We start from the raw sequence: 27,815 nt of genomic DNA on the forward strand, positions 1-27,815 counted from the left end.
CAGGAGTCTGTGCCAGAGGCCACGCAATAAACGTGGTACAGGGGTACCAGCAACAGAGAGGATGGCGGGTGATCTCACTACTTTCCCTCAGACCCACCCTCAGACACTCTCAGAAGTAACTGGGGGAAACGTGGCTGGAGGCCTGCCTTCGAAGAGGGGAAAGAGCCAGCAAAATGTGGGTTATGACCGCCACGGAGACCCAGGTGAAGTCTGGGGAAACCTGGGCTCCATTTTGTCATTGTACTTTTTGACGGGTCACTGATAGTCTAGAGTGTCACTCTTTCACTTAATTAAGCTATGCGTTTATCTGTGGCTGCGCTGGCTCTTTGCTGCCTTGCTTGGGCTTTCTCTAGTTGCAGTGATGGAGGGTTACTCGTCGATTTGGCGTGTGGGCTTCTCTTGTTGTGGGCAGGCTGCAGAAGCTGCGGCATGCTGGCTCAGTAGCTGTGGCGCACGGGCTTAGTTGCTCCGTAGCATGTGGAATCTTCCAGGACCAGGGATCGAGCCAGTGTCTGCTGCACTGGCAGGTGGATTCTTAACCACTGGACCACCAGGGAAGTCCTCCCGGTCCCTTTTAGATCTAACATTTTATGATTCAGCTTCTCATTTCAAAGAAGGGAAGTCTCACTTATTTACTTCTAATCTGGTCACTTTAGAGAAATCTTTCATCTTAATAACTCTTGCATTGATTACTGAGTATCTTAGATATAAAGCTATATTCTCCACCATTAATGATCAATTTTCTTTCCAGTCGGAATATCTGTGCTGTCATTTCTAAGCCGTACCTCACTGCATTTCTCAGACTATCTAGACAACACTAGGTAACAGTAGCGAGGGTGGTTGCCCTTTGTTTTATTTCTGAATCCATTAATTATGCTCTAGTCAAGTGCTTTTTGGTCTTGGGACTCTCTTTAGAATAGACCTGCTGTGTCCCAGCCCTGGGGAGTATTCTAGGGCTTCACTATTAAATATCTTGAAAGCTCTTAGCTGGAAATAAATACACTTAATTATATTAAAGAAGCATCCTTCTGTCTTTCAGAGCCTTTATAGAGGGTAGGTATTGGGTTATTAAAGACCTGCATCAGCCCTCGTTCTAAAAAGCCTCAGTGCCTTTGGAATAAATGAGGTCACACACGTGGTGTGCTTGGCAGAAATCCTAACACCGTCTGGCTGGCTGGTATCATCAGGGTCCCTTCTCAGGGCTGTCTGGACACACTGCTCTCCTCCTCTGGGCTGGGGGACCCTGTGTTGCTCCCCTACTCCTGCTCTCACGGAGGGGAAGCCAACAGTTATTCAACCCCTGTGGCCTGCTTCTTGAGGTGGCCATTCCTGAGGCAACCTGAGGCCTGTCTCACCTGCCAGGGAGGTAGGGTGAGGCCAGAGGCGGAGCCGGGCTGGGATGCTGGGTCCAGGGCAGACGGAGGCAGGGACTGTTGTTGTGAAATAACAACAGAGCCTTCAGGGAAGGCCCTGTGAATTTTTCCAAGACACCACCTTTCTTGCTGGCACTATGCTATGCTTCTCTCCCCTGCACACACCTGAGCAAAGCACTTCTCAGAGGAGGGAGGCAGAACCAGCTGCAGAACTTGTGGGGCCCAGGGTGACATGAAAATACGGGGCTTTTTGTTCAACACTTGTTAGGAATTTCAATACGGTCGAGCATCAACCAAGACTGGGGCCTCTCTAAGCATGGGGTCCTGGGGGTAGGGACACTCCAAATTAGGAACCTCGGACAAGGAACTTTCTCTGCAGTGGAAACCGACAGTGTCGTTGTGGGACTGGGAAGGTAGAGATGGGAGCTCCAAAAGGTCATGTTTTCAGCATCACAAGAAATTATGTTGAGAGTCGAGCAGTCAGGACTGTGAGATGGTCCTAGTGGCATCTGAGGCCCTGATCCGAGCTCCCGTTCCCTTCCTGTATTCTGGGGAAATGAAGCAAGAAGTACCTGGGTTCCATCCCTGGGTTGGGAAGATCCCCTGGAGAAAGGAATGGCAACGCACTCCAGTATTCTGGCTTGGAGAATCCCATAGATAGAGGAGCCTGGTGGTTTACAGTCTATGGGTTCACAGAGTCGGACACAACTGAGCAACTAACAGTGGCTGAACTGGCAGAGTGCGGCTCTGACCTTTACAACCAAATACAGCAGTGTTTGGAATCTGAGACTGTCTCTAGTAGGTGGGAGAGGTGTGACCCCCTGACCTGGTGGGAAAGTGTGGTTGGAGTCGAGGGTAGCAGGGAGCTGGTACTGGAGGCCGAGCCCCCTTGTTGGGAGTAGAGGAGTCTGAAATAGCAGGAGCGAATAGGGTCATTCTGAGAAAAAGGGTGCATAGTGGGTGGTTAGCTCTAAGCTCCAGGAGAATCCTGAGTACCAAGGTCCAGAGCCAAACAGAGGAGAGAAGTGCTGGGGCGCACCTGGGTTGTGGAGTTGGAGGACAGCACCCGGAGGCTTCCCTCTGCCGTCCTCACCTATGGGAACTGCTGCTCTCTCCTTGCGGTTCTGGCCTTCAGGGCGGATCGTCCAGTGCCTTACCAGAGAAAGGCAGGAACACTCAAACACTGTACTCAGGGCTTGGGAGTACGGAGGGAAATGAAGGTAAGCCGGCCAGGGGCCTGGAAAGGATGGTCAACAGAGGTTTTGTATCTGGGATGGCTAGGTCCTCCCTATCCAGGTGCAGAGGGTATGGCTAAAGGGTTCCCCCTTTCAATCGCACAGCTCAGCCTGGTTCTATGTTTTCATTTCCCTTCATCCCTTCTGGAGCTGGGATGGGATGAGAGGGTACATACCTTTTCACCAAACAATTCAACTTTTAGGAGTCCATCTTAACAGAAAAAGATGCATTCAAGGATGTTCAATGCAGCCCTGCTTGTGATATTCTAATAGCTCTGTGTGTGTGTGTGTGTGTGTGTGTGTGTGTGATTATTTAACGTAGAAACAGGTCTGGTAGCAGATGGTCCAAACTGTTAACAATAGTTACCTCTACGGAAGGAAGGGACTGGGGAAGGAAGAAAGGCTTTCCTTTGCTTCTGCACATTTTATATACTTATGCTAATTTTAATTTTTTTTTTTTACTATTTTTCTAGCACATATGAATGTGATTTAAAAAGATTTAAAAATCACATTGTACAAAATCTTGCAATTTAGAGAAATGAACCGAAGTCTGATGCCACAGATTTGTAGTGGTATGGATCCTCGGGGTAATTTTATTTCCTCCAGCAGTTTTCGGCAGTCTAGGGGCAGGCCTTCAGGAAGATGGTGTTGAAAGGACCCAGGAGAAGTTGGCAAGCTAAGACACAGGCGCTCAGTAATTATTCTGGGCATCTGACATCAGTTAGCCTATTTAATCCCTGAGGGGTAGATATCATTAATCCTAGATTTACAGTGAAGGAAAGTGGCTTGGAGAGAGGGCTTGTGGCAGGACTGGGATTCGCACCTCAGGGTGTGGGATCTCTCCCGCTCTTGGCTGCTTCCAGCCCAGTTCAGTGGGGAGGCAAGGAAAGGAGCAGAAAGGTGGGTGCCAGTAGCAGCCTTTGAATGCTGACTCCCAGGTAGGGGAGGAAAGAAAGCGGCGAGAGAGCTCCAGTTGTAAAAAAAAGGATCAGCTTACGTGTAAGAGGCACGTAAACCAAGTTGGTTTGGGTTTTACATAGAATAAAGCTGTGTGGAACACTGCATCTTCATGTCTCTCATAAACTGGGGAGGGGGTCAGACGACTGAGGAGTCTCCTGGAAATGGGCTGTGTGTGTGGGGGTGGGTGGGAGTGAGGGTGCCAGGCTGGCCTCTGTCTCTCGGCTGAGTCCTTTCCCGGTCCCATTTACCTCATGCAGAATAAGAACTGAAGTTGACATTCATTGACAAGTTTGAGCCTGGTAGGGGGTCAAGCAGTCCTGTTTGGGGGTCCCTGCAGTTGGGGGGGGAGAATGGATTGGGGTGGTGGGGTAGTATGTTCTCCTGCATGCCACCAACTTCCAGATACCCACATGGCTGGGGGTGCCTCTCCTGCAGCAGGAGTAGGGTTGTGTGTGAGCTCTCTTCACACACACCCACGTGGGGGGATTCTTCACAGGGGCTCCGGAGTCCTGGGTGAGCCAGTGAGTGGCACATACCAGTGAGGTCTGGGTTGGTTTTGTCACTGTGACTCCTTTTGTGTACCTTGTCACTGAGGTCTGGGGAAACTGGGTAGAGAAGTGTTCAGGGACTTTGAGGTTCAGATGATGGCCAGGGAAGGAGGGCAGTGGTGGAATTGGTGCTAGCTGAGGTGAGGGGGGAAGCTGTGACTTCCTGGAGTGTTCCAGGCTGAGTTCCAGAGTATGAATGAAAGTGAGTGGGGGGTTGCTCCTTGTGACCCCAGAAGTAGGCAAATGTCTCCCACCATTCCTGCCTGCTCCTACTTCATTCTTGGTTTTAGGTCTCTAAGTTTAGCATTCCTAAATTGCAGACCTGGAAATCAGTTAACGTGACTATGCAACAGTTCTCTGAGAACAGAGGGTAAGTGACCAGCTCATGATAGCACAGGGCAGCGCAGGAGGCCAGCTAGTGGATAAGGGGATCAGGGTCAGCTGGGGGTAAGTGTCCTCACCCCTAATTAGAGCAGGGCTCAAGGATGTCCAGAGAGAGGCCAGGACAACAATGTCCTGTATTAGAAGGTGGGCCCAGGAGGCACCCTGGAGTGCTGGAAGGAGGCAAGGTCAGAGCTGGTAGTCATCAAGGCCAGACTTCTCAGTGAGGCAGAGCAGGGAGGACAGAGGGTCTGAGACAGACTTTCAAACTCTCTGATGGTTGAAAGCATTTTCTTCACCAATTACTCTTTATTTAGAAGAGTCACGGTTCTGCCTGGAAAAATTACCTTCTAAATCCAGGAGCACTGAGGCAGAAAACACTGCAGTGTTGGTAGAATTGCTGGTGATAGTAAAAATCTTCCCTTGTGTCTTTTAAGACATCGTCATTGAGCCGTTGGTATTTTTATAAGGCAGGGAGGGTATTATGGTTATTGCTAAATGTGCTTGAACTTGATAATGTAAGTCATGTGCCAGTGGCTTGGGCCAGCTAGGTTAGTAAAGAGTGCCGGTAGAGGGAAGCTGCTCCCCGGTTACCGGGCCTTTCTGCTCTGCTGCCCTTGGGGAACTGCCCGGTGCCCACCTCGGGCCCTAAAGATCCCTGCTGGAGGGGGCGCGGGGGCTGTGGATCTTAGATTCCCTAGCACCCTGAAGCCTGAGCCGCCGCAGGGAACCCAGCGCTGGAGCCCCTGCGGCAGTGCCAGCGCCGCAGCAGGGACTCCAGCCCGGAATACCCCTCCAGGTCTTCACAGTAGCCGGGACCAAGGCGGGAGTGGGCGGCACCTCAGGGTCGTTCCAGGGCCGCGCTAGGAAAGGTGTGGACGGCGGCAGAGGAAAGGGACTAGCCGTGCCGGGGTCTCGGCTGACCGCGAGCCGCAGGGAGAGAGGGGCGGGAGTGAGGGTGGGTCCGAGGTGGGCAGCTCCAGGGTACGTGATGCACACCCAGGGGTGCCACTCTCCAGTTGATCGTGGGAGGAGACCCAGCACAGACAGGCTAAGTGATTCGCCCAAGGTCACACAGTGAGCGGGTGGCGATGTGTGTGGGGTGCCCTTCTGCCAACGCGTCTGGCGTCATCACAGGCCTCCTCTGGTTAAGGACGAGTAGGAAGGCATCCCCAGCCTGCCACGAAATGTGGCTTCTTGTCATCCCAGCCTCCCAGTCGCCGGTGTAGGCGGGCCTAGGGCTCCAGGTCTTGGCACGCGAGGACACGGACTGAGCCCGAGTCAGTAACACCCGTCACCCTCCCCCTCCTGGCTCTTGAATGGCTCAGAGACAGGGCCCTGACCGAAGTCACACAGCTGCTAAGTTCCGGAGCCGGGATTCGAACCCTGAGGTATGGGTTTTAGTGGCCGCAGGCCGGAGATCAGAGACCACTGGCTCGGGGGTGACCACGTGCGGCCATGGGTAAGTCGTTCTCCCTCCCGCAGCCTGGCCGCGCGCCCCTCCCGTCGTGGCCGCGCATGCTCCGTGGCGGGCGGAGCCGGGAGGCGGCGGCGGGCACCCCAGCTGCTTTGCATTGACGCCAGCACCCGCTGGAGGTCACCGCTGGGGGCTGGGCGCGGCGTGCTGCCGGCAAGACCCGGCCCGGAATACGGAGCCGGAGCCGCGCCGCGCCGCCCGCAGCTTCTGGGCGAGCGCCGCCGCTTCAGCGCTTCTCGACGGCGCGGCCTCAGGTCCGCGTCCCTCCGTCCCTCCCGGGGTGGACACGGCCTTGCTGTCCCGGCGGGATTCCTCCGGCCTGCACCGCTCAACCGTTCTAGCTTTCTCCGCCACCAGCCCTCGGACCAAGGGCATTTATCCGTGGGGCGGCTGGCGGAGAGACGTGAGAGCCCGGGGCCTCTGGAGGCGCCGGCCACAGCGCCTCCGGGGCCGGAGCGGGCGTAGCCGGGAGCGCACCTCCCCCGGGGGGTCGCCTCACGGCGAGGGCGGCGTCGCTCGCGCGGCGGGGACTTGTCGGCTCTCGGGCCGGGAGAGCGCGAATCTCCTCCCCTGAAATTCCCCGGAAGCGCGGCGCGGCAGAGGCGAGCGCGGCGATGTGAGGGGAGACGGCCGGCGGCTCCCTCCTCTGGAAGGGCATGTTCGGAGGGGCGGCCGCGGTGCGCTGCCCGCCCCATCGCCCCCTCCCCGCCGCCTCCGCCGCCGCCGCCGCCGCCGCGCCCGCACCGCGATAAAAGGGGCGGCCGCACTTCCTGACGGGAGACCCGCGCTCGCCGCCGCCGCCCGCCCAGGCGGAGATGACACGGCGCACGCGGCGGCCCCGAGGCGCCGGGCGGGCCGTTTACTGACCGGATCGCGGCTGCCCGCCAGCGTGTCCGCGGCGCTGCCGCCAGCATGGGCTGCGCCCCGAGCATCCACATTTCCGAGAGCCGTGGGGTGTATCCCGGCGGCAAGGAGGCCGAGGACGTGCCGGGCCCCGCGGCGCCGCCGCTCCCGCCCGGCGGGCCGAGCCTCCCACCCGGCCAGAAGACGGCCGCCTCGACCCGGGACCCCGGCTCCAGCCTCGCAGAGTCCGAGCCTCGCGGAGGCAGCGGCAGCAAGGTAAAGGGGCGCCGGGCGGGCAGGCGGGCGGCTCCGGGGCTGCGGTCCGCGGTGAAACCCGGGCCCCGCGGGGCGGCAGCCTTCCCGCAGGGCCGGGCGCGGCTCCGTCCTCGGCCGCGGTGCCCTCTCTGCCGGCTTTGACGGACGCCCGCGGACCGTCCTGGCCGGGGCGGCGCCGGGAGGAGGACTGACCCCGGTCCTGGGGGCCCCGCTTAGCCGAGTTGTTCAGGAGGACGCTCCCTGAACCGCGGCGTCGGTTCCCGGGGCACGTCTGTCGCGCCGTCTGGGGCGAGGAACCGCCGTGAACTTGACCAAGGCGCTTGAATCCATTCCCTACCAGACAGCGGGTGCGGAGGACGCCTCCCCCTCCCCTCGATATTCTGGCGCGACCCTGAACGTTCAGTCAGTGTGAACTTTGTTCTTCTGGTTCTCCGGGTGGAAGGGAAGGGCGGCCAGCCTGCGAAGCCGGGGTACTGGACCCTGCCGCCCAGTTGTGTTTTCCCGGTTTGGGCTTTGCGCAAGCCTGCAGTTGCAGTTTTCCATTTTCTTTGGACTATTTAAAATGTAATCTGGAATATCAGCTTTGCTTCATTGCACATGTATTTGAGGTCCCCGTTTATTAGCATACATGTTGTTCTTAAAGCCTGTGTAATTAGAAAATACTATCAAAAACGCAGTTTTTGAAGCGTTCAGCAGAACGAAGTTAATTTATCAACCAGTCTTACTGGGACATTTGGTAACTTTTTAAAATTGCGTGTCTTCTCCAGCGCCTGTTGCCTTGGCTGTGTTTTGCCAAAGTTTCTGGGCTTCGTCTTTGTTAAGGTTTTCTAAAGGAAAGGTGTTTTTCCTTTTTTTAAAAAGGAAAAAAGTTCATGAAGACAGACTGCAGACGCTCTCTGGTTCTCTGATTTGAAATTTTAGACCTGGAATTCATGCTTTTGTTTGTGTATTAATCTAGGGGGAAATATTGCTGTATGCACGCTGTATAGATTGTTGAGGCTCATCAGTCTCTTTGCTGCTGTGTCATTTGTAGAATTGTCTTGATTTTCTTGCTTACTGCTAGATCTTCCAGTTAGAGGGTTAGAAATTGATTCATTTTCTGTCTTAAATTTCCAGCAGTCATCATGCTTTTTCTACATGAAAGTGAAAAGTCTTTTCCAGTGTTGCATAACGTAGATGCAACACTCTCCCCCTCTCCTACGCGCTCTGAAAATTCAGGTTCACTCTGTTCATCACATTTGGGAGTCCTACAGAGTCATTGAAGAACCCTGTGATAGTTGTGAACTACTTACCTAAGCTGCACTTAATACCGTTGTAATGCTTGTGGGTTAAGCTACCTAACTGACTTTTTCTTTTTTTTTAAAGTGTTAAACAGGTGAAGTTGAACAGCGAAGCTTTAACTGCTTTCAAGTTTTTGACCCAGATCTGATATTGGTTATCTTGCATTAAGTAATAGTAAGTTTTTAGTTAACACCAGTAGCTTTTCAAGAAGTCTTGTGTCTTATTGGCCTACTGGGGGCAGTTGTGGATGTCCTAAATTCACCCAGGTGTCTTGTAAGCATCTCCAGTGCAGCAGTTTGCTCTCTGCCACCCACATTGTCAGGAGGACCCCTGAGTTTCTAAGAGTCTTGTCAGACCATTGTCTTGAGTGGGGACCCAGAAAAATACATTCATCATTACAGTGCTTAATCCAGTGGCATGCATATAATAGGTGCTAAATAAATGTTGAGTTTGATTTTTGTTGTTAACGGAATGATGAAACTTTTTCAGCCACTGGAATTGGATTCCATAAAACCTCCGGTGCAGGATTTAAGGTTAGTTTTTCAAGAAGAGGAGCCAAATTATAAATAACACCACAGCCACAGAATTAATAGTCCCATGCTTGTTATTCATGAACTCCAACATGTTGATGCCACATCTCAGTTACAGATGTTTGTAATTAGGCCTGTCTAGTGAGCCACCAGGGAAGCCCAAATCAAGTGATGGTGGTGGTTTAGTCGCCAGGTCGCGCCCTGTCAAGTGATGGGCAGAGGTAAATATCAGCATATTTTTAATTCACTGTTTTTCTCTTTAAGGGAATGAATCTTCTGAAATTAAGAACTCAGTATGTTCTGGAAATTTAAAAACCCATGTTTAGAGAAGATAAGCTTTCAGCAATGTAGCAAAGTCACATCATTACACAGTGAATTCCCTTATATAAACATACGAAGATCCCATTTTAGCTCATTAAAAAATAACTTCTTATTAAAATCTAGTAAGTCAGCTTATTGAGTGAATTCCAGTCAGAAGTTCACTGGGGAAGTTTTTGTATTTCTATACCATGTAGTAAACACCAGTTCATCAGAATGCTTGGGAGATTGATAATCAGTTACATTTTCAGATTAATTAGGCAGTGCGTCCCATGCACCTGTAGCGTATCCCACGTGTGTTCCATGAAGCAATTTGTGGACCATTAATAAGTATTAAATGAATAAAGTTTCTGTGGTCAAGTTAGTTTGGGAAATACTGGCTCAGGTTAAATTTGTCAGATTTCTTTAATACAGAATTTGTCAGAAAACTTAGTTTCCTAAAACACATTGTGAACCTCCAAGCCGTGTTTAGAATGTGCAACACTTCCCAAACGTGTTTGATTATGGAGCCCATTTATTGAGGTATATCTGAGGCAGGCCACATGTTAAGTCATGATTCCTCACATGAGATAACCAGTATTCAAAGTGCAAGAAATATACAGAACAGTACCACTCAATAAATATAATTTGCTTCTTAATGATTCCAAAGGTACTTCAGGATCTCGTAACACAGGAGGTTGGCTCATCTTTATGAACTCATTTAAGTATTACTAAAAATACGCTGGCTGTTTATTCATTTCAGGAGTTATAGTCTCTGTGGTTACAGATAATGAATGCAGTGTTCAGTTTGAACACTTAGAGTTTTGTTTTGTTTTGAATCAGGGTGCACTTTAACTGTAACATTTAATATTTTCTTGTCAGTCTTTAGATTTACTCCGTTTCCCTTCTCCTTGGCTAGGACTCTGAGTCGCCCTTGAAAGATCTGAATGTGGGGGCGGGAGTGTCCAAGGAGACCTTCTGCTCCCCCCGCTCCCTTTTTGGAGACCCACAGGGAACAACTAAAGGTGGGCCCGCCCCTCCCGCTGTGTCACTCATCAGCCCTGTGAAGGGGCAGCTCCTCTGTTTTGTTCTGCTGTGTCCGCTCCACCCCCCCCCCCCCCCCCCCCCCCCCGCCCTGCCCCAGACAGTAGGCCTTCCACAGACATTGGTTAAATTGGAGAATTGTGTGAACTAGGCTGTTAGAAGTGGAAAATCCAGCCAGTCCTAGTAAAGGAGAAATAGAAGCTAGTTTTAACTAGAGTGAAGGCTATAGAATTTAGACTTGAGTTTTTAGAAGTGTCTGGTATTCCTCTTTTAACGCTTTTATACCCAGGAAATAATCCATCTTCGCTCTGGTGAGCCCAGATTTCCCTGTGAAGACTTAAGGATTAGCACGGCTGGGTGGGCAGTACACAGAGGTGACCGGTAACAGCGCGACCAACGCTGACCTCTAACCAGGGATTACTGCCGTCAGCTCTCAGGCTGTCCTTCTCTAGTATTTGCTGTGTCATTTTCTTTCCTTCCACCTAGTTTTCTCTTGTTTTTCACCACCTTCCCCTTCTTCCTAGTCTTTTCTCCCTCCTTTTCCCCGCCAGCCCACCATCCTCCGTAAAACTGGTGACATGAATCACCCTAGGCCATCAAAATTGGCTGGTTTCTTAGTGTTTCCTAGCTCTGGAGTAAAATTTGTTGTCTGTTGTTAATATACAGAGTGGATTAATCCAACTCTAATATTTCCCTAAAAGAAAGTGAAGTTTTCTTTTTGTGAGACCTGGGTGACCACTCTCCCCGCCCCCCCCCCCCGCCCCCCAGTAGGGTCATTGACCCTTGAATTATAGATTATATAAATTACTGAAAGTTTGCCTGTAAAAGTGTAGTTGAGAAAATGGGACCCAACTTTCTATTCCTGAAGTAAGTGACTAGAATTTTATCTTGAGCTCATGGGCTCTGAGTTCTTTAATCCTTGTGTTCTTATGCCTTTTGCTGTATAGAATCTCATTATCTCGCTAAGCCTAGCTATAAAGATAACTGCTTTTAAAATTTTCTTGGATGCCTGTTATATACATAAAATACTTTGTATTATACACTTTTTTTTTTAGTGCTTAATGTCATTACCACCATGACTGTAAAAGAGTGATGTGATGAAGGTCACAGCTCTGTCAGCTCAGACCTACCCTCAGCCGAGCCTTGACCTTCTCCCTCTGAAGTGAGTGAGTGTTCGGCCCCTTCTGGCACAAACGTTCCCTGTCAAGTGTCTTGTGATGCTGGTGACCTCTTGGACTGCTTGCCTGTTTGGATTGGGTTCTTCCGTAGGGGATGGTTCGGGATGTAAGGCCATGGGGTGAGGGAGTCATCTGAGAATTACCTAAAATGCCTTAAAGGACAGAGTATTTTTAAAAATTAAAAAGAAATCAGAGAACAGAGGGAGAAGGTGACTGGCGGATGGGTAAGCCCTTGGGTGTGTCCACTGTTGGGGGCTCCTGCCTGGTTTCTGTGCGCACAGGGGTTGGTGGTAGGAGGCCTCGGACTCTGAGGTCTGGGAGTGCAAGCTCTTCGGCCGAGTTGCACCTGGCTTTCCTCGATGCCTCCTGTACTGTAGGCACCTTGCTGGATGCCTTGTGGACCTTATCTCTCTTCAGCCCTGTGAGGTGGCTGGTGTCATTTCCCTTCTGCAGATAAGGTGCCGGAGGTTAGAAACTCACCCAGGGCCAGACAGTTAAGCAGGGATGCAAATCCATTGTTCCTGGTGCTTATCTCCTGGCTGGTTGCTCTGATAACCAACCACCTGTCCCAGTGTTAGATCCACCATTCTCTGGCCTCCCACTCAGCTTTGAGATCATGGGACCACCTGGGCTTTAAGCAGGCATCCTGAATCTGTTATGAAAATTTCAAGTCTTGATTTACTGGGGAGATTGGTTCCAGCCCTAACTTAGGTTCTCGTGTCTGCGGAAGTTGCAGCTGTATTTGGCCCTGTCCCAGGTAATGCCTCCAATCAGGCATTCTGTGAGGCCCTCTAATCTCCCCTCTTAACTCCTATGATCAGTCGGCAGGCATCCCTCGGGGCTGCTTTCTCCTCCCTTTCCTGCTCAGGCTGCAGGTAGCCTTCCTTAGCTAGGACCTCCGTAGGAGCCAGCCTGGAGGGCAACCCCTCACCCCTTCTTCTGCCCCCAGTTCCACACATACACATCCTGCCTTGAGCCCTTGGTGGTACTTGCACTCTCCTCTACTCTTGGGACCTCCCCTATAGCTCTCGTGGGCTCAGATTTCTCTCCCAAGCCTGCTGCTTGATGATAGGCCTCTGGAGGGCAAGGGCTATGTACTGGTTTCAGTACAGTTTCCAAAGCGTTTGGCACACTGAGTAGGTGTTTGGATAAATACACCCGTCTCTAAGGCTGAAAGTGCTTTTATTTCTGTTCCATGGATCTATCTCACCTGTTTAAATTTAACAGAAATTATTGGGGTGTGTTATGCTTTAACAAAAAGCCAAAATACCCTGAAGCCAGTGATTAATCCGCAGGGTGATTAGTAAAGCTTTTGCCTCTCATTTTGGCCATGTCAGGGTTGAGCAAACGTGCCTGGGTCCCGTCCCTCTGCTCTGCTTTTGTTCTGCTCTATAAGATGAGTGCTGGAGTATCTTGTGAGAGAGCTGTTTTGACAAGTCTTGTGCTGGAGTTTCTCTGCTACAGGCTTCATCTGTGTAGACGGGAAGGCAAGCTCAGCTTTCCCCACACTTTCTGGATGGGCTCAAAGAACCCCAGGACTTCCCTGGTGGCTAAGACAGTAAAGAGTCTGCAGGAGACCCGGGTTCAGTCTCTGGGTCGGGAAGATCCCTGAAGAGGAGGGGCATGGCAACCCACTCCAGTATTCTTGCCTGGAGAACCCCCATGGACAGGGCGAGGATGGTCAGCTTTTATTCCGTGTGGGTTGAAAATTCACCTTTGATTAAGATCGTGCTCATTGACTGTCGTCGCGCATCTCCCTTTCGTGTCCTGCTCGTCAGTGCAGCACTGCTTCAGCCTTGTCCTTTGCTCCTGGGACACGCAAAGGGCTGGAGGCCCATGGGCAGTTTACACGTGGTCTTCACACGTTTGAGGTTTACAGCAGCTCCCAAGTGAGGTGTGTTGGAAAGAGTAGAAGTGGAGGAGCCACAGGTATTTGTTTTTAAAGCCAGCACCATGAGGTACCAGCTGTGTGATATTTAGCAAGTTCTGACCCACATTTTCTCAAGCATAAAATGAGACTAGAATACCTGGATTTTGGTGAAGATCATTTAAAATAGTCTGTGTGCATATGTTTTATAAATTCCAAAGCACCAGTACATGTAAGGATTGATCTTTTTCTTTCAGTTACCTTTCTCAAGGACAAACTTTGCTTAAATATATTTGCTTATATTTAATTTTTTTTTTTGACTGTGCTGCACAGCGTGGGAGATCTTAGTTCCCCGACCAGGGGTCGAACTCAAGCCACCTACATTGGCAGTGTGGACTGGACTGCCAGGGAAACCCTTTTCCGCTTATTTTTTACAGCAAATCTCTTCCTTTTAAAAATATATTTTCATCTTTCCCCTAATATATTATTAGTTTGAAAAATTTCAAACGTATAGCAATGTTGAAAGAATTCTCACATGTGTACCCACCACCAAGATTCTATTGGTAACACTTGCCTTTGTTTGCTTTATCATTTCTCTATCCACCCAGAAATCTGTTTTATTTTTGGAGCCGTTTCCAAGTAAGTTGCATACATCAATATACTTAACTTTATACTAAACACTTTACTATGCATATCACCTAGAATTCAAAATTTGTCTTTTTTTTTTTTTTTTTGGACAAATGTGTATGCCTGTGTAACTCAGAATCTCTGTTAGGATACAGAATATTACTGTCACCCCAGAAAGTTCTCTGTGCTCCTTCTCCATTCCTAGCCCTACCCATGAACAACCACAGTTCTTATATTTTTTCCATTATAAATTGTTTTTGCCTATTCTAGGCTTCGTAGAGGTAGAATCTTGAATGTATTCTTTTGTCTGTTCTAGGCTTCGTAGAGGTAGAATCCTGAACGCATTCTTTTGTCGAGGCTTCAGCAGAGTAGTTTTGAGATTCATCTGTGTCACATGAGTCAGTGGGTGGCTTTTTCTTGCTGAGTCGTATTCTGTTGTGTGACTGGATCACAGTTCACTTACTCATTCTCTTGTCAATGGATGCTAGGCCTGCATTTCATTTTCGGCTCTTAAGAGTACAGCTGCTATGAATATTTTGGTATAAATTATTACGTGGGCATGTGCTTTCATCTTTCTTGGGTTAATGTCAAGAAGTGGAATTGCTGGGTCATAGGATAGCTATTATCCAATGTGTTTAGCTTTCTAAGAAACTGCTTGACTTTTCTTCAGGGTTCCCCAGTTTCACCTTCCCGCCAACAGTGTATAATGAAAGTTTGGTTGGTCTACATCCTTGCCCCAGTTTGGTGTTATCAGTCTTTTAATTTTAGCCATTCTGGTGGGTGTGTAGTGATATGTCCTTGTGGTTTTGATTTTAATTTCCTTGATGGCTAGTCATTTTGTGAATGTTTTCATGAGTTAATTGTTTATATAACTTCCCTTTTTGAAGTTTTCATTTTAACAGTGTATTAAAAGGAATTATAAATGTGTCATCATGGTCTCTGGATTCTGTTATTCAGTCGCTAAGTCACCTACGACTCTTTGGCCACCCCATGGATTGTAGCCCGCCAGTCTCCTCCGTCCATAGGATTTCTCGGGCAAGAATACTGGAGTAGGTTGCCATTTCCTTCTCCAAGGGATCTTCCGGTCCCAGGGATTGAACCCAGTGCTTCCTGCATCGGCAGGTGGATTCTTTACCGTTGAGCCACCAGGGAAGCCCAAATGAAGAACAGTCTCCTGTTTGCGCTAAATAAATTATGCAAAGCATTTACCGGAAGGAAAAGGGTGATAAATTCAACTAGGTTAAAATAAAGAACTTCTCAACAAAAGAGAGTGAAAAGGAAGGAAACCATAAACTGAAAGATGCCTAATACCAATGAAGGATTAGTCTTCAGACTATGTCTAGAACTCCTACAATAGATAAGAAAAAGCTTAATTGAAAAATAAGCAAAGACTTGGACAAGGAGCTCATTAAAGAGGAAACCAAATGGCCAATAAATGTGTGAAAAGATGTCAGCCTCATTGGAGAAATGCAAATTAAAACCACAATGAAATAACATTTTATACCCACCAAATGGGCAAATGTTTAAAAGCCTTACAGTATTTTAACTTTTTATTTTGTATTGAGGTATATCTGATTAACAGTGTTGTGACAGTTTCAAGTGAACAGTGAAGTGACCCAGCCATACATACACATATATCCATTCTCCCCCAGATCTCCCTCCCATCCAGGCCACCACACAACACTGAGTAGAGTTCCATGTGCTATACAATAGGTCCTTGTTGGCTGTCCATTTCAAACCTGTCAGTATGTGTCTGTCCCGAACTCCCCAGTTACCCCTGCCCCCCATGCCTCCCCCGACCCCTGCAACCATAAGTTTGTTCTCCAAGTCTGTGGGTCTCTTCCTGTTTTTTAAGTTTATTTGTATCATTTCTTTTTAGATTATACATGTAAGGTATATCATAGGATATTTCTCCTTCACTGTCTGACTTATTTCACCCAGTATGACGGTCTCTAGATCCAATCCATATTGGTGCAAACAGCATTATTCCATTCTTTTTAATGGCTGAGTATACTCCATTGTATATGTGTACCACACCTTGTTTATCCATACCTCTGTTGATGGATGTTTAGGTTGCTTCCATGTCTTCTAAAAGCCTGACTATTTTTGAGGAATTCTTCAACAGTGTAAGTAAAAGTGTAAATCAGTTCAACTGCTTGGAAAACCATTGTCATTACCAAGGAGAGCTAAACATGTGACCCTGTGACCTGGCAGTTTTAACTCTAGAAATACATGTGTGCTGAGATATGTACAAGAATGTTCATAGGAGCATTGCTTTGATTGATAATAGCAACTTTTTTGATAAAACGAAGGTGTCCCTCAGCAACATAATGGATGAATAAGTTGTACTATGCAAAAGAATGCTTTTCGGCTTTGAAAATAGATGGATTAACATGGAGCTCAGTGTTATGTGCCAGCCTGGATGGCAGTGGGGGTTGCGGGAGAATGGATACATGTGTGTGGCTGAATCCCTTTGCTGTTCACCTGAAACTATCACAACATTGTTAACTGGCTACACCCTAATACAAAAGAAAAAGTTTAAAGTTCAGGGAAAACAAGCGAAAAAATGAGTGGCTTATAGCTACAGGTGTCAACATAGATCAGTCTCAAAACAATGTTGAAAGAAAACTTAGGAATTTGTAAAGTGTGACCCTTTTAAAGATTAATAGCTAAGCAGTATATTATGTAGGAATGTATGTGATATGCACATGCATATAGATATTAAAACTATAAAGAAAACCCAGAGAAATAATTACTATAAAATTGTTAGGCAGAGAAAGTTTATTTTACGGACTGAAATGATTGGCAGGTTGATTTGAGTGCCTCCTACAGAAGATCTGGAGCCAAGCAGGAGGCCCTGCCCTCAGGACAGAAGTAGTTTTCCCTGGGAAGGTGGGGACTCTGACCTGGAAGTGAGGGTGGCACCTGAGGGGTGGAGTGGGTGTTCAGGGTGCAGGCAGGATCTTGGTCTGGGCCCAGAGGGCGGAAGGCCAGAGGGGCTGGGCCTGCGCTAGAGCTGGAGTTGGCTGTTCACAGGGAGAAGTTGACGGGGGCAGGAGGGGAGGCTTGGAAGCCAGGTCGAGGCTTTCGGAGCCCATCCTCTGAACCTCAGCATCTTCATTCTCAACACTGTGGTTGCAGGATGAATATATCCTATGAAGTTTTAGGAGGAAGATGCACTGGCGGCGCGAGGAGAAGCTGGAGGTGGGGCGTGACTTGGGGCTGTGGTGCTGGGCCAGGCACGAGGTGTGGCAGCGCGGTGGTCGAGGTGGTCTGGGACGCAGGCTGTGCTCTGGGACAGGAGGGAAGGCCTGCCTACCGGCTGGGGAGTGGAGCGGGCTCAGGGGGCGAGGGGTGCTGGGCCGGGTCTGCGGCTCAGGACTGATAGCCTGCCTCCGTTTGTGCTGTGCTGTCCAGGTGACTGGGTGCTGTTTTTTAAAAATTGAAATACAGTTGGTTTGCACTGTGTGTTGGTTTGCACTTTGTGTTGCTTTCCACTGTATTGGTTTCTGGGGTACAGCAAAGTGAATGCGTTTGTATATATCCTTTTTCATTGTAGTGTATTACAAGTTAGTGGATATAGTTCCCTGTGCTGTAGGACCTTGCTGTTTATTTTGTATGTAGTAGTTTGTATCTGCTAATCCCAAACTCCTGAGTTATCCCTCCCCTCTTTCCCTTTTGGTAACAAGAAGTTTGTTCTCTCGGACTGTGAGTCTCAGAATTGTTTCTCTCCACGGAAATCTTCATTAAAAGGGGAAATATTTATTTGATCTCAAGAGAAATCAGATTTTACTGAGTGCAGTTTTTATCCATTATCTCATTTGATGTTCTCCAAACTCCTATGAAGTAGAAAGAACAGCATTTATTTTCCCTGTTGAAGACCTAAAAGAAGCAGAACTTTAAAGAGATCAAATGACTTGCCCAAGTTTGTGGTAACTTCTTTCAGCAACAGGTTCACTATCATAGCATAGGGTAGGAGCCAGAGGAAAGAGAGGTTGGGGAGTTTTTTAGAAAAGCCTTTCTTGTCTCTTGGTTCTGGATTTATTTCATACATGTTTACATGTATATTACCATATGTGAAATAGATAGCTAATAGGAAGTTACTCTGTAACACAGGGAGCTCAACCCATGCTCTGGGACAGCATGGAGGGGTGGGAGGGAGGTTCAAGAGGGAGAGGACCTATGTATACTTACAGCTGCTTGACATTGTTGTACGGCAGAAACCAACACAATATTGTAAAGCAATTACCCTCCAATTAAAAATGAAAGAGAAAACAAAAAGCCCCACAAACGAAAACAAAAAAGTAAGCTTTTATTTTTCTCATTACAAAAGTAATATTCTTTTTAGAAAACTTGAAAAAGGACATGGATCACTTAAATTGCATAATCAGGAGATAGCTACGTGTAAAATGGTGGTATGTTTCCTTGCGTTCATGTAGGTTACTTTAAATAACTAATTAAAGATATTTCTTCATAGTTTTATTCTTTATTTGTTCTTTATTAGTTCTAGGAAACATTTAGCTGTTAGTCTTTGAATTGTCACTCCCCCATTTCCTCACTTTTTCTGCAGCTTGCTCCCACGATGGGCGTTAGGCACATCTTTGTGCTGTATTTCTTTACTGCTTGTACTTCCCCATCTATGCTGTCATCTGTAAAGGTTTTTGAACTCTCTTAGCTCACTGATTCATTCCTCAGGGTCTGCTCAGCTATCTAGCCCATTGAGTTTTTAAATGGGGCAGTTTCTGTGTTCAGGATTTATGGTGTGTGCTTTTTATAACTGCTAATTCATGGTTTTCTTTCTTTTTTGGTTAGAGCATACTCTGTTATCTTTTTGAGTATATTAATTACATATGCTTTAAAGTCCTATTCTGAATGCTGTTTATTTAAACATTTTTTGAGGTATAAATGTAGTTAGCAAAGTATACAGAATCTTAAAGAGTATGGCTTCATTGAATTGTACCCATATATGCTACATGTAATGACCACCCAGACCAGGAGAGAATATTCCAGCACTCCAGAGGACTGCCTTGTAGCTGTTGACTATTATTCAGTATTTCTAACATTTCATTAGACAATATCTCAAAATTCTTGAAGGAATTTTGCAGTGAACAAAACAGTTTGTATACCCCCAACTCTTGTATTTTATGGTAGCATTTTACTCTACTTGCATATCATATATGTTCTTTACTGTACTTTATCATATATGCTCAGCCATCTGTTTCCGTGGGTTCTACCTCTGGGGATTCAACCAGTGAGGGTGTGAGAGGGGGTGATGGGGGAAATCCAGAAAGTTCCAAAAAGCAAAACTTGGATTTGCCTTGTGGTAACGACTTACATAGCCTTTACATTGTGTTTCCAGCAATTTATGTAACATTTACATAGTATTAGGTAGTATAAGCAATCTAGAAACCATTCAAAGTACAGGCATACAGAAGGCTGTACTTAGGTTATGTGTAACTTTGGTGCCTCTCACATAAGGGACTTCTGCATCCATGGACTTGGTGTCTGAGGGAGTCTTGAAAGCAGTGCCCCGCAGAAACCAGGAGGCAACTGTGTGTCAGTCTCTTGCCGTCTCTACCTCCTTTCCTTTGATGCATTTTAAAGTAATTGCAGACATCTGTACTTTGCCTGTGGAGGAGGAAATGGCACCCCACTTTAGTATTCTTGCCTGGGGAATCTCGGGGACAGAGGAGCCTGGTGGGCTGCCGTCTGTGGGGCCGCCCAGAGTCGGACACGACTGAAGTGACTTAGCAGCAGCAGCAGACTTTGCCTAAAATATTGCAGTGTGTATATCATTAATTAGAGTTCAGTATTTAGATTTTTCTTTTGAGATAAAATTTATGTGCAATCAAATGCATAAACATTTATTGTGCATTTGCTGAGTTTTGACAGATGCATACATTTATCTGTGTAAGTCAAACCTCTGTCAAGGTTAGAATATTGTCTTTCCAGAAAGTTCACTCTTGCTCCTTCCCAGGCTCTTTTCCGGCCATCCCTGCAGCCACCTTTTCATTTCTTCCCCCACCGTAGGTGAGCTTTGTCTGTTTGAGAATTTCACAATAAGTGGAATTATGTGGTATACACTCTTTTATATTTCTTTCACTTAGCGTTATGCTTTTGAGATTCCTCTGTTCCATGTGTGAGTGAGTCATAGTACTGTGACTGTTAACTTTTTTGTCTCTGTTTCTGGCTATTCTGGGTCTTGGTTGCTGCGCCCGTGCTTTCCCTACTTGCTGGGAGCCAGGGCTCCTCTTCGCTGTGGTGTGTGGGCTGCTCATTGAGGGGGCTTCTGTTGTTGCAAGCGCAGGCTCTAGGCGTGTGGGCTCAGCATTTGTGGCACACGGGCACAGTTGCCCTGAGGCATGTGCAGTCTTGCTGGATCAGGGATGGAACCCGTGTCGCCTGCATTGGCAGGCGGATTCTTACCTATTGCACACCAGGGAAGTCCCATGACTGTTAACTTTTAAAGGCTCATGATCCACATTGTTAAATTGCCCTCCGGAAAGATGTGATCAGATTTTAACATCACAGGAGCATATGATAGTACTTCTTAGGCTTTCAGCAATCTGATTGTGGGAGAGTAATATTTTATATTGGTATTTTAGTTATAATTTATTTCATTCATGGTTACCTTTTTCTTTTCCAAGTGTGTTTTGAACACTTGAACTTTGCCTTCACTGAATTTATGTCTGTTGACTATTTCTCTGGGTTTTAGAATTTAAAAAAATTTTATAAGAGCTTTCTAATGTGTTTGGGAATTAAGTTTTGATCGCTCATGCTTATTGCATATCTTTTTCTCTAGTCTTTTTCTCTTTACTGAATATTTTTAAAATCGTAAACATTTCATATTTTTGTGAAATCAAATCTATACTCTTTATGTTTTTTCCTATTTTCTTTATACAACATCCTGTCTTATTACAGAGGCAGTATATAGAGTATGGAAAATTAGCTAGTGCCTCCACAGCTAGAGATCACTTACTATAACATGTTAGTACATGTCCTTCCAGATTCTTTATCTCCCCCTCCCTCTCCTCCTCCCTCTCTCCCTCCCCTGTCTGCCTGTCCTCCCCCGATCTATCTGTGCATATAATTACATTTTCCCACTGAAATTAGATTATACAGTACATAATGGTTTTTTAAAAAATTATAAAGTATACATTACATTTACCAATTTAATCAGTTTTAAGTGTACAATTGAGTGGCATTAAGTACATTCACATTTTTCTACAGTCTCCACCTCTGTCAGCCTCTAGAACCCTTTCATCTTCCAAAGCTAAAACTTCAGACGTTAAACTCATTTCCTCCTCCCCAGCTTCTGGCAGCCACCATTGCCTTTGGACTACCCCAGGTCCCTCATGCAAGTGGAACCATGGAGTACTTACGCTTTGTCACTGGCTGATTTCACCTAGTACAGTGTCTTCAGGGTTCATCCATGTTGTAACATGTATCGGAGTTTCATTCCTAGGGCTGAGTAATATCCCATGTATGCACACACCACATCTAGTTTATCCGTTCATCCGCTGGTGAGCACTTGGATTGCTTCCGCCTCTGGGTTATTGTGAATAACGCAGCGTACAGACATGGGTATACACATCTGTGAGTTCCTGCTTTCAGCTCTTTTGGGGAGTGAACTTGATGGATCATGCAGTAATTCTGTTCCTGACTTTTTAAGGAACCACCATAAGTACATATTGTTTGGCAATAGACTTTCTGCAGCCAGTGGTCTTCATGTTTCCATTTCAGTACTTTGTTTTATCTAATAGCTGTATCATACCATACCAATTTCCCTGGGGATCCTAGAAATGTCTCCTGCATTGCATCTGCTTGTCATGACCCTTACCTTGCCTTTAAGCTAGCCTGCCCACCCGCACCTTTTATATTACACCGAGTTGTTGAAGAGACCTGACCACTTACTTGGTCCCAACTTCTGGACTCATCTTACAGGTTCCTTGTGGTGTCATTGAGCTTTTCCCCTCTATCTGCTGATTTCCTATAAACTAGAAATCACATCCAACATGGAGTTAAAGTTAGATGTTTTGGGTTAGGCTGTATTATTGGCGAGTCACAAATCACATCAGAAAATACATGATGTCTGATTGGCCCACCATTACAGATGCTCAGATTGACTACTGGGTTAGGGTGATGACCATCTGATTACTCCACTAGAACTTTTATGTTCTCCTCATATGACTAGAAGGTGACCTTGTGGCCCTTGGCATAATATAAATGTGTGTGTGTGTTTAAAGTGTATCTATCTATCTATCTATTTGGCTGTGCCCCAGGGCATTTGTGACCTTAGTTCCCCAGCCAGCGATCAGCCTGCACCCTCTTCGGTGAAGTGTGGAGTCTTAACTACTGGACCCCCAGGGAAGTCCCTACAAATGTTTAATTCACCATAAGCTGTTCACCTAAACTTTCTCTTTCTCCCTCCTTCCCTTTCTTTATAGTGAAAGTGAAGTGGCTCAGTCATGTCCGACTCTTTGCGACCCCATAGCCTACCAGGTTTCTCTGTCCATGGGATTTTCCAGGCAATAGTCCTGGAGTGGGTTGTCATTTTCTTCTCCAGGGGATCTTCCCAACCCAGAGATCGAACCCGGGTCTCCTGCATTGTAGATAGACGCTTTACCGTCTGAGCCACCAGGGAAGTCCCTTCCTTTATAGCACCACTTGATAATCCTTATCTAAAGTAACAGTTCTCCCAAGTATTAGGAAATGAGGTTTCCTCATTCATTTCACTTTTCTCCATGCAGTAGTTAGTGTTCTTCTGTAAAGTAGAAGTTTCTTCAATAGTTAGGCCTATCACTACTATAAGATACAGTTCTTACTGGAAGGGCAGTATAAGTGCTTGATTTTTCCCTTTAACAGTTTTAATAGTAAGGAATTGGTGCCTCAAATGGTAATGAATGTGTTGGGTTTTAAAATATTACTTTTAGGGCTTCCCTGGTGGACATAACTCTCTAAAATAGTCATTATTCCAGCATCTTTTTATGTGGATGGTTCTTTTTATTCCCAGTTGATTTATACTCTCACCTTTATCATATCTTTGCACTGTCTGTTTTTGATTATCTATCCTTACTTGCCCTGTTACAGCACTGACTTCATTTTTATAGCTTTATATGTTTTAATAGTGTCTGATAAGGTTAATCCTTTTTCTCATTATGCCCCATTAAAGAAAACTTCCTTAACCCATTCTTCTTCCGTATCAATTTTAGAATGATTTTGTTCTACTCTCGAATTTGGGGGAGAGTTTGTTTGTATTGGAGTTAGTGAGTGCAAGTCACTCAGTCATGTCTGATTCTTTGCGACACCATGGATTATAGCCCAGCAGGCTCCTCTGTCCATGGAGTTTTCCATGCAAGAATACTGGAATTGTTTGCCATTCCCTTCTCCAGGGGATCTTCCTAACCCAGGGATCGAACCCAGGTCTCCTGCATTGTAGGCAGACTCTTTTACAGTCTGAACCAACAGGGAAGCCTGTATTGGCGTTAAATCCACTGTAATTTGGGAAGAATCAGTAGCTTTATAGGATTCTTCTGTCATAAGTATGAATTTATTATTCATTTAACTATTTTCATATGGGTCTCATTCCTTTTTATTAATAGGATAATTCTGTTGTAGCCAGAATCTTCATTAAGTCTACTGTTTCAGTTAGATGAAATATATTGATGTTACCGGATTTAGTAAACAGTTGTGTAGTTTCTCAGTTGATTGTCTTTTATTGTTGTTGTCAAATATATGAATTTTAACTGTATAGTCTTGGGTTTTTGAGGTAATGTTCACATTATTAGCTGACTGATGGTTTTGGGTTTTCCTTCCTAAAAGTAATACTTCATCTCTTGTTTTCTTATTGGCTTGGAGTTTCAGAACTTTGTTAAATAATAATGGTGTTAATGTGCATCTTTGTTTTATCCTGATGTTAATAGCAACATGTCTCGTTCTTTACCTGAGGTGCAATATTTGCTTTGGGTTTTAAGACAATATGCTTCAAGATATTTGTACATAATATATTAGTAACTCCTTGCATTCTTTTTTCTTATGCATGCATAGGAAATTTTAAGTTAAAAAATTGTTTTTTGCTATGTTTTTTAAATTGAAGTATAGTTGGTTTAATCTTCCCTGGTGGCTCAGACAGTAAAGAATCTACCTGCAGTGCAGGAGACTGGATTTGATCCCTGGGTCGGGAGGCTCCCCTGGAGAAGGGAATGGTGACCCACTCCAGTATTGCCTGGAGAGTTCCATGGGCAGAGGAGTCTGGCGGTCTATAGTACAGTCCATGGGGTTGCAAAGAGTCAGACACAACTGAGCAACTAACACACCCATACACTCACACAAACACACAGTTGATTTACAGTGTTTCAGGAGTACACCAGAGTGATTCAGTTATATATATATATATATATCCTTTCCAAATTTTTTTCCATTATAGAGTATTATGGGATATTGCATATAGTTCCCTATGCTATATAGTAGGTCCTCGTTGTTTATAATTTTATATGTAGTAGTGTGTATCCATTGAATCAATTTTTAAATGTACATTTTAAGCAGGTACTTTGTACAGTTTTATATCCTGACTTTTAAATTTAATAATAAATTGCGACTGTAGTCGATCCTTGGTTATCTTTTTTTTTTTTTAAAGATCCGTGGTATCTGCAGGAGATTGATTCCAGGACCCCAGTGGATGCCAAAATCCGTGGATACTCTAGTCCCTTGTATAAAATAGTACAGTACAGTGGGCCCTATGTATCTGTGGGTTCTCTACATGTGGGTACAGAGAGCTAACTGTATTTTCCCATGTCATTAAAATTTATTCAAAACATAATTTACATGACAGTACTATATCTTAAGTTTTTGTGCATATCTGCAGTATTTTATTGGGGTTTATTTTTAGATGGAGAATCTATTATTTTTGAGTCTTGATTTAAAAACAATTCTGGTACAGCAAATTTTAAGACCTTTTGGGCAGTCTATAATGAAAAAGCATTGTGTTTTTTGTAAAATTTTTATTTATGAACTTGGCCAGATAAATTACATTTACATATCGAAATCTTTCATTCTGTTAGAATTTTATTATTTAGATGTTTAACTTTACTCTTCCCAAGCTTCCATTTTATGGAGGAAGAAATGGCATAGTGTACTCTGGTCTAGCGGTTTGATTGTATCAGAAGCAAAAAAGAAATCAAACACTTGAAATTCATGCTATCATTTGGGTATCAGAATTTGGATATTGTTAGTGGAGTTGGTTGATTATTGCAGAATGGTTCTGTTTTCATTTTAATGTCATGTACAGATATCTGTCTCTCTCTTTTAATTTTTAAATTGAAGGATAATTGCTTTACAGATACTTGTGTCTTTATTCTCAGTTTGTAACTCATATGTTTGGACTTGGAGTTGGCATGCAGGGAACCTACAGTATTTATGTAGTCATTCAATACATACTTGACCGGCTCTCTTTACTGCCCTAACATTTATAGGTAAAAGCAGGAGGTTTTGTTTCTTTTTCTTCCCGAAGCACTGAAGTCATGTCTTTTTGTTATTCTAGCATTAAGAAATAGTCTTTAAAAGCCAGAGATTCCAAGTGAAGTGAGCTGCAGTGAAGCCTTGCCTGGGATGAAGGTGGTGTGCGTGAGGTTTGGTCAGCCTGGCAGTGAGTCGAGCAGTGTTATCAGAGGCTCAGAACACTCTTATGGGGACAACTGGTAGGTGACAGTATGAGCCAACATACACTCGTTTTTAATACTCCAAAAAATCAGTTAGTACTTCTCCGAGACTCTGATCTCTACAGTGAGATTAGTTTTCAGAGGCTGATTTGGAAGTGTTTTAGAAGTCTTCTGGTCTCACTTCTCCCCAGTGTAGGAATTTCCACCTCACCTTTCCATCTCCATGAAGAACTCTGGTTTGGTGAGTTGGCGTGATGGTCCCTGATTCTTTATTGGACCACGAGGTATTGGATCATAACAGAGTCTTCTTCATTCAGGCCACACTTATGTAGAGCTCCCTGTGCACCAGGGTCTGCAGTAGGCATTTGCAGGTAATGCGAGACGAGTGCTTGTAGCCCCCCGCTTTAGGGCACACATGCCAGGGAACTGGCTTGCCTCTGTTTGTGTCTTCCCAACCCTTGATTCTCCAGTGCTTGTCCAGAAATCTGAACATACCTCTTGCAGTGATACAGTCAAAAAGGAGAGGGAACTGGCCTCAGACTCGGGCTTGCATTCTCGTGTTGGTACTCAGCTGGGACAAGCTGTGTCACTTGTCCGTGAGCCACAGTTCCTCATATATGAAACAAGTGTTGGAAAGAAGGCGTGCAGAGATGCTTGTCAGGCACCACAAACGTGACAGACTTCTCTGGTGTCTGTTTGCTTATGGATCAGAATTGCGTTTTCTCACCAGTGGGTTAGGAGAGTAGGAAGCTCTGTTATAGTCCTTTTGGTGCTGCTGAATATACAGATAATGGAAAAATAAACAGGGGTGCCGTGGTTTGCTGGCCTGTGAACCAAAAAAGAGTTTTCAGTGCCAAAACTTGTGTTTGTTTTGAGAGGCCAAGGATATTTATGCCTCAGATCCCAAATGAATCTCCCGGGTAATCACACAGTTTTGGTTTGGGGTCACTTGTTTATATGGCTAGCTTTGCTACAGTGTAAAAGCTAGCTTACTGTGCTCGGTTTCTGCTGGAGTAGAGTCATGTACGCTGGCCGGAGGAGGTCTCTGGTCAGGGCTTGACGGCTTTGACCTTACTCTTCCAGTGGGCAGGCACTGGCCAGTTGCAGCGGCACTCCTGACACCTGGCTAGGCTCTAGAAAGCCCTGTGGGCCTGACACTCTTGCTGGGCCCCTGTTCTACCCACCAGGTTGCTTTGGAGTTGGGGGTTTTTGATGGATGTCCTGAGGGCTTTGCCCCCTCCCAGTGTTCTTAGCCTTCTCCACGTCTCCAAGTTTCCAGAGAAGCAGGCCCCACATGCAGATGCCCTGCCGGCAGAAGTTCAGAGGAGGTGCAGAGGGGTCCTGCCATTCCCTGCCTCAGACCCTCTGTGGCTGCCCACTGCCCATTCCTCTCCATGACCTCAACACCCAGCCTCCTCTAGCTTCATCCCATGCCTTTACAGACCGAACGCTTCAAGCTCTTCCTTATAGTTCCAGGGACTTAATAAACTGTGCAGTTTCCAGAAAAGCACTCTGCTGAGAATTTCTCCCCAATTTAATCAGCAGAGAGAGCAAAAAAAACCTTTGGAGGCAGAGCTCTAGGAAGGAAGTAGGTGATTGTCGTAGGAAGCATCTTATGTCTGGAACAAGTACCCTCAGATTTTTGTGTTTGTGAAATTCCCTTGTGGGGGAAGGGAAGACAAGCCTAAGATGGGACAAAGGGTTCAAACTGTCAAGATCACGTGTACTCAGAAGATGGATGAGGTCCCCATGGGCAGGTCTGGGGCCCTGTTTGTGTCCCTGCCGCCCCCACCCCGCTGTCTCACTGTGGCTCCTGGGGGCCCAGGGAGTTGAAGAAGGTCGGAGAGAACAGATACCCTAGGGGACAGAGGGGCAGGCTGGTGTCTGATACAGCGCATCCTTGCTCACCTCCCGGAGGGTCTGAGGTGGTTGCTATCCTTAGTGGGCACCTGAAGTTGTCCCTTCCTTACAGATGGAAAGAGCGTCAGGACTTGATGGTGTGCTCTGACGGTCAGGTAGTGTGGGACAGACATGTTTTCTTCTGTGGTCAGTGTGGGGCCTGCTTTCACCTGGCTTGATCCACCTTGGCTTGCTAAAAATGGGGGTCACTAACCCAGACATCAACTAAGGTTGATAAAATGTAACAATAACGCACATATATTGACTGTTTACTACATACCAGGTATTGTTCCGAGTACTTCATGTGTATTAACTAATTTAATCCTCAAGAAAACCCAGTGG

The 27,815-nt window shown here is 46.2% G+C and overlaps 1 protein-coding gene across 2 annotated transcripts in view; it reads left to right on the forward strand.

Annotated features, from left to right (window-relative positions):
* The first annotated feature begins 6,875 nt into the window (after positions 1-6,875).
* PDE8A (phosphodiesterase 8A) overlaps positions 6,876-27,815 on the forward strand; it is a 144,567-nt gene continuing 123,627 nt past the window's right edge. For both annotated transcript variants that reach the window (XM_052659942.1, XM_052659943.1), the window contains exon 1: positions 6,876-7,093. In XM_052659942.1, coding sequence (XP_052515902.1) covers positions 6,887-7,093 — 207 coding nt within the window. In that variant the 5' untranslated portion in view covers positions 6,876-6,886. The remainder of the gene's footprint in view (positions 7,094-27,815) is intronic.

This window comes from Budorcas taxicolor, chromosome 21 (genome assembly GCF_023091745.1).
Source record: "Budorcas taxicolor isolate Tak-1 chromosome 21, Takin1.1, whole genome shotgun sequence".
Taxonomy (NCBI): Eukaryota; Metazoa; Chordata; class Mammalia; order Artiodactyla; family Bovidae; genus Budorcas; species Budorcas taxicolor.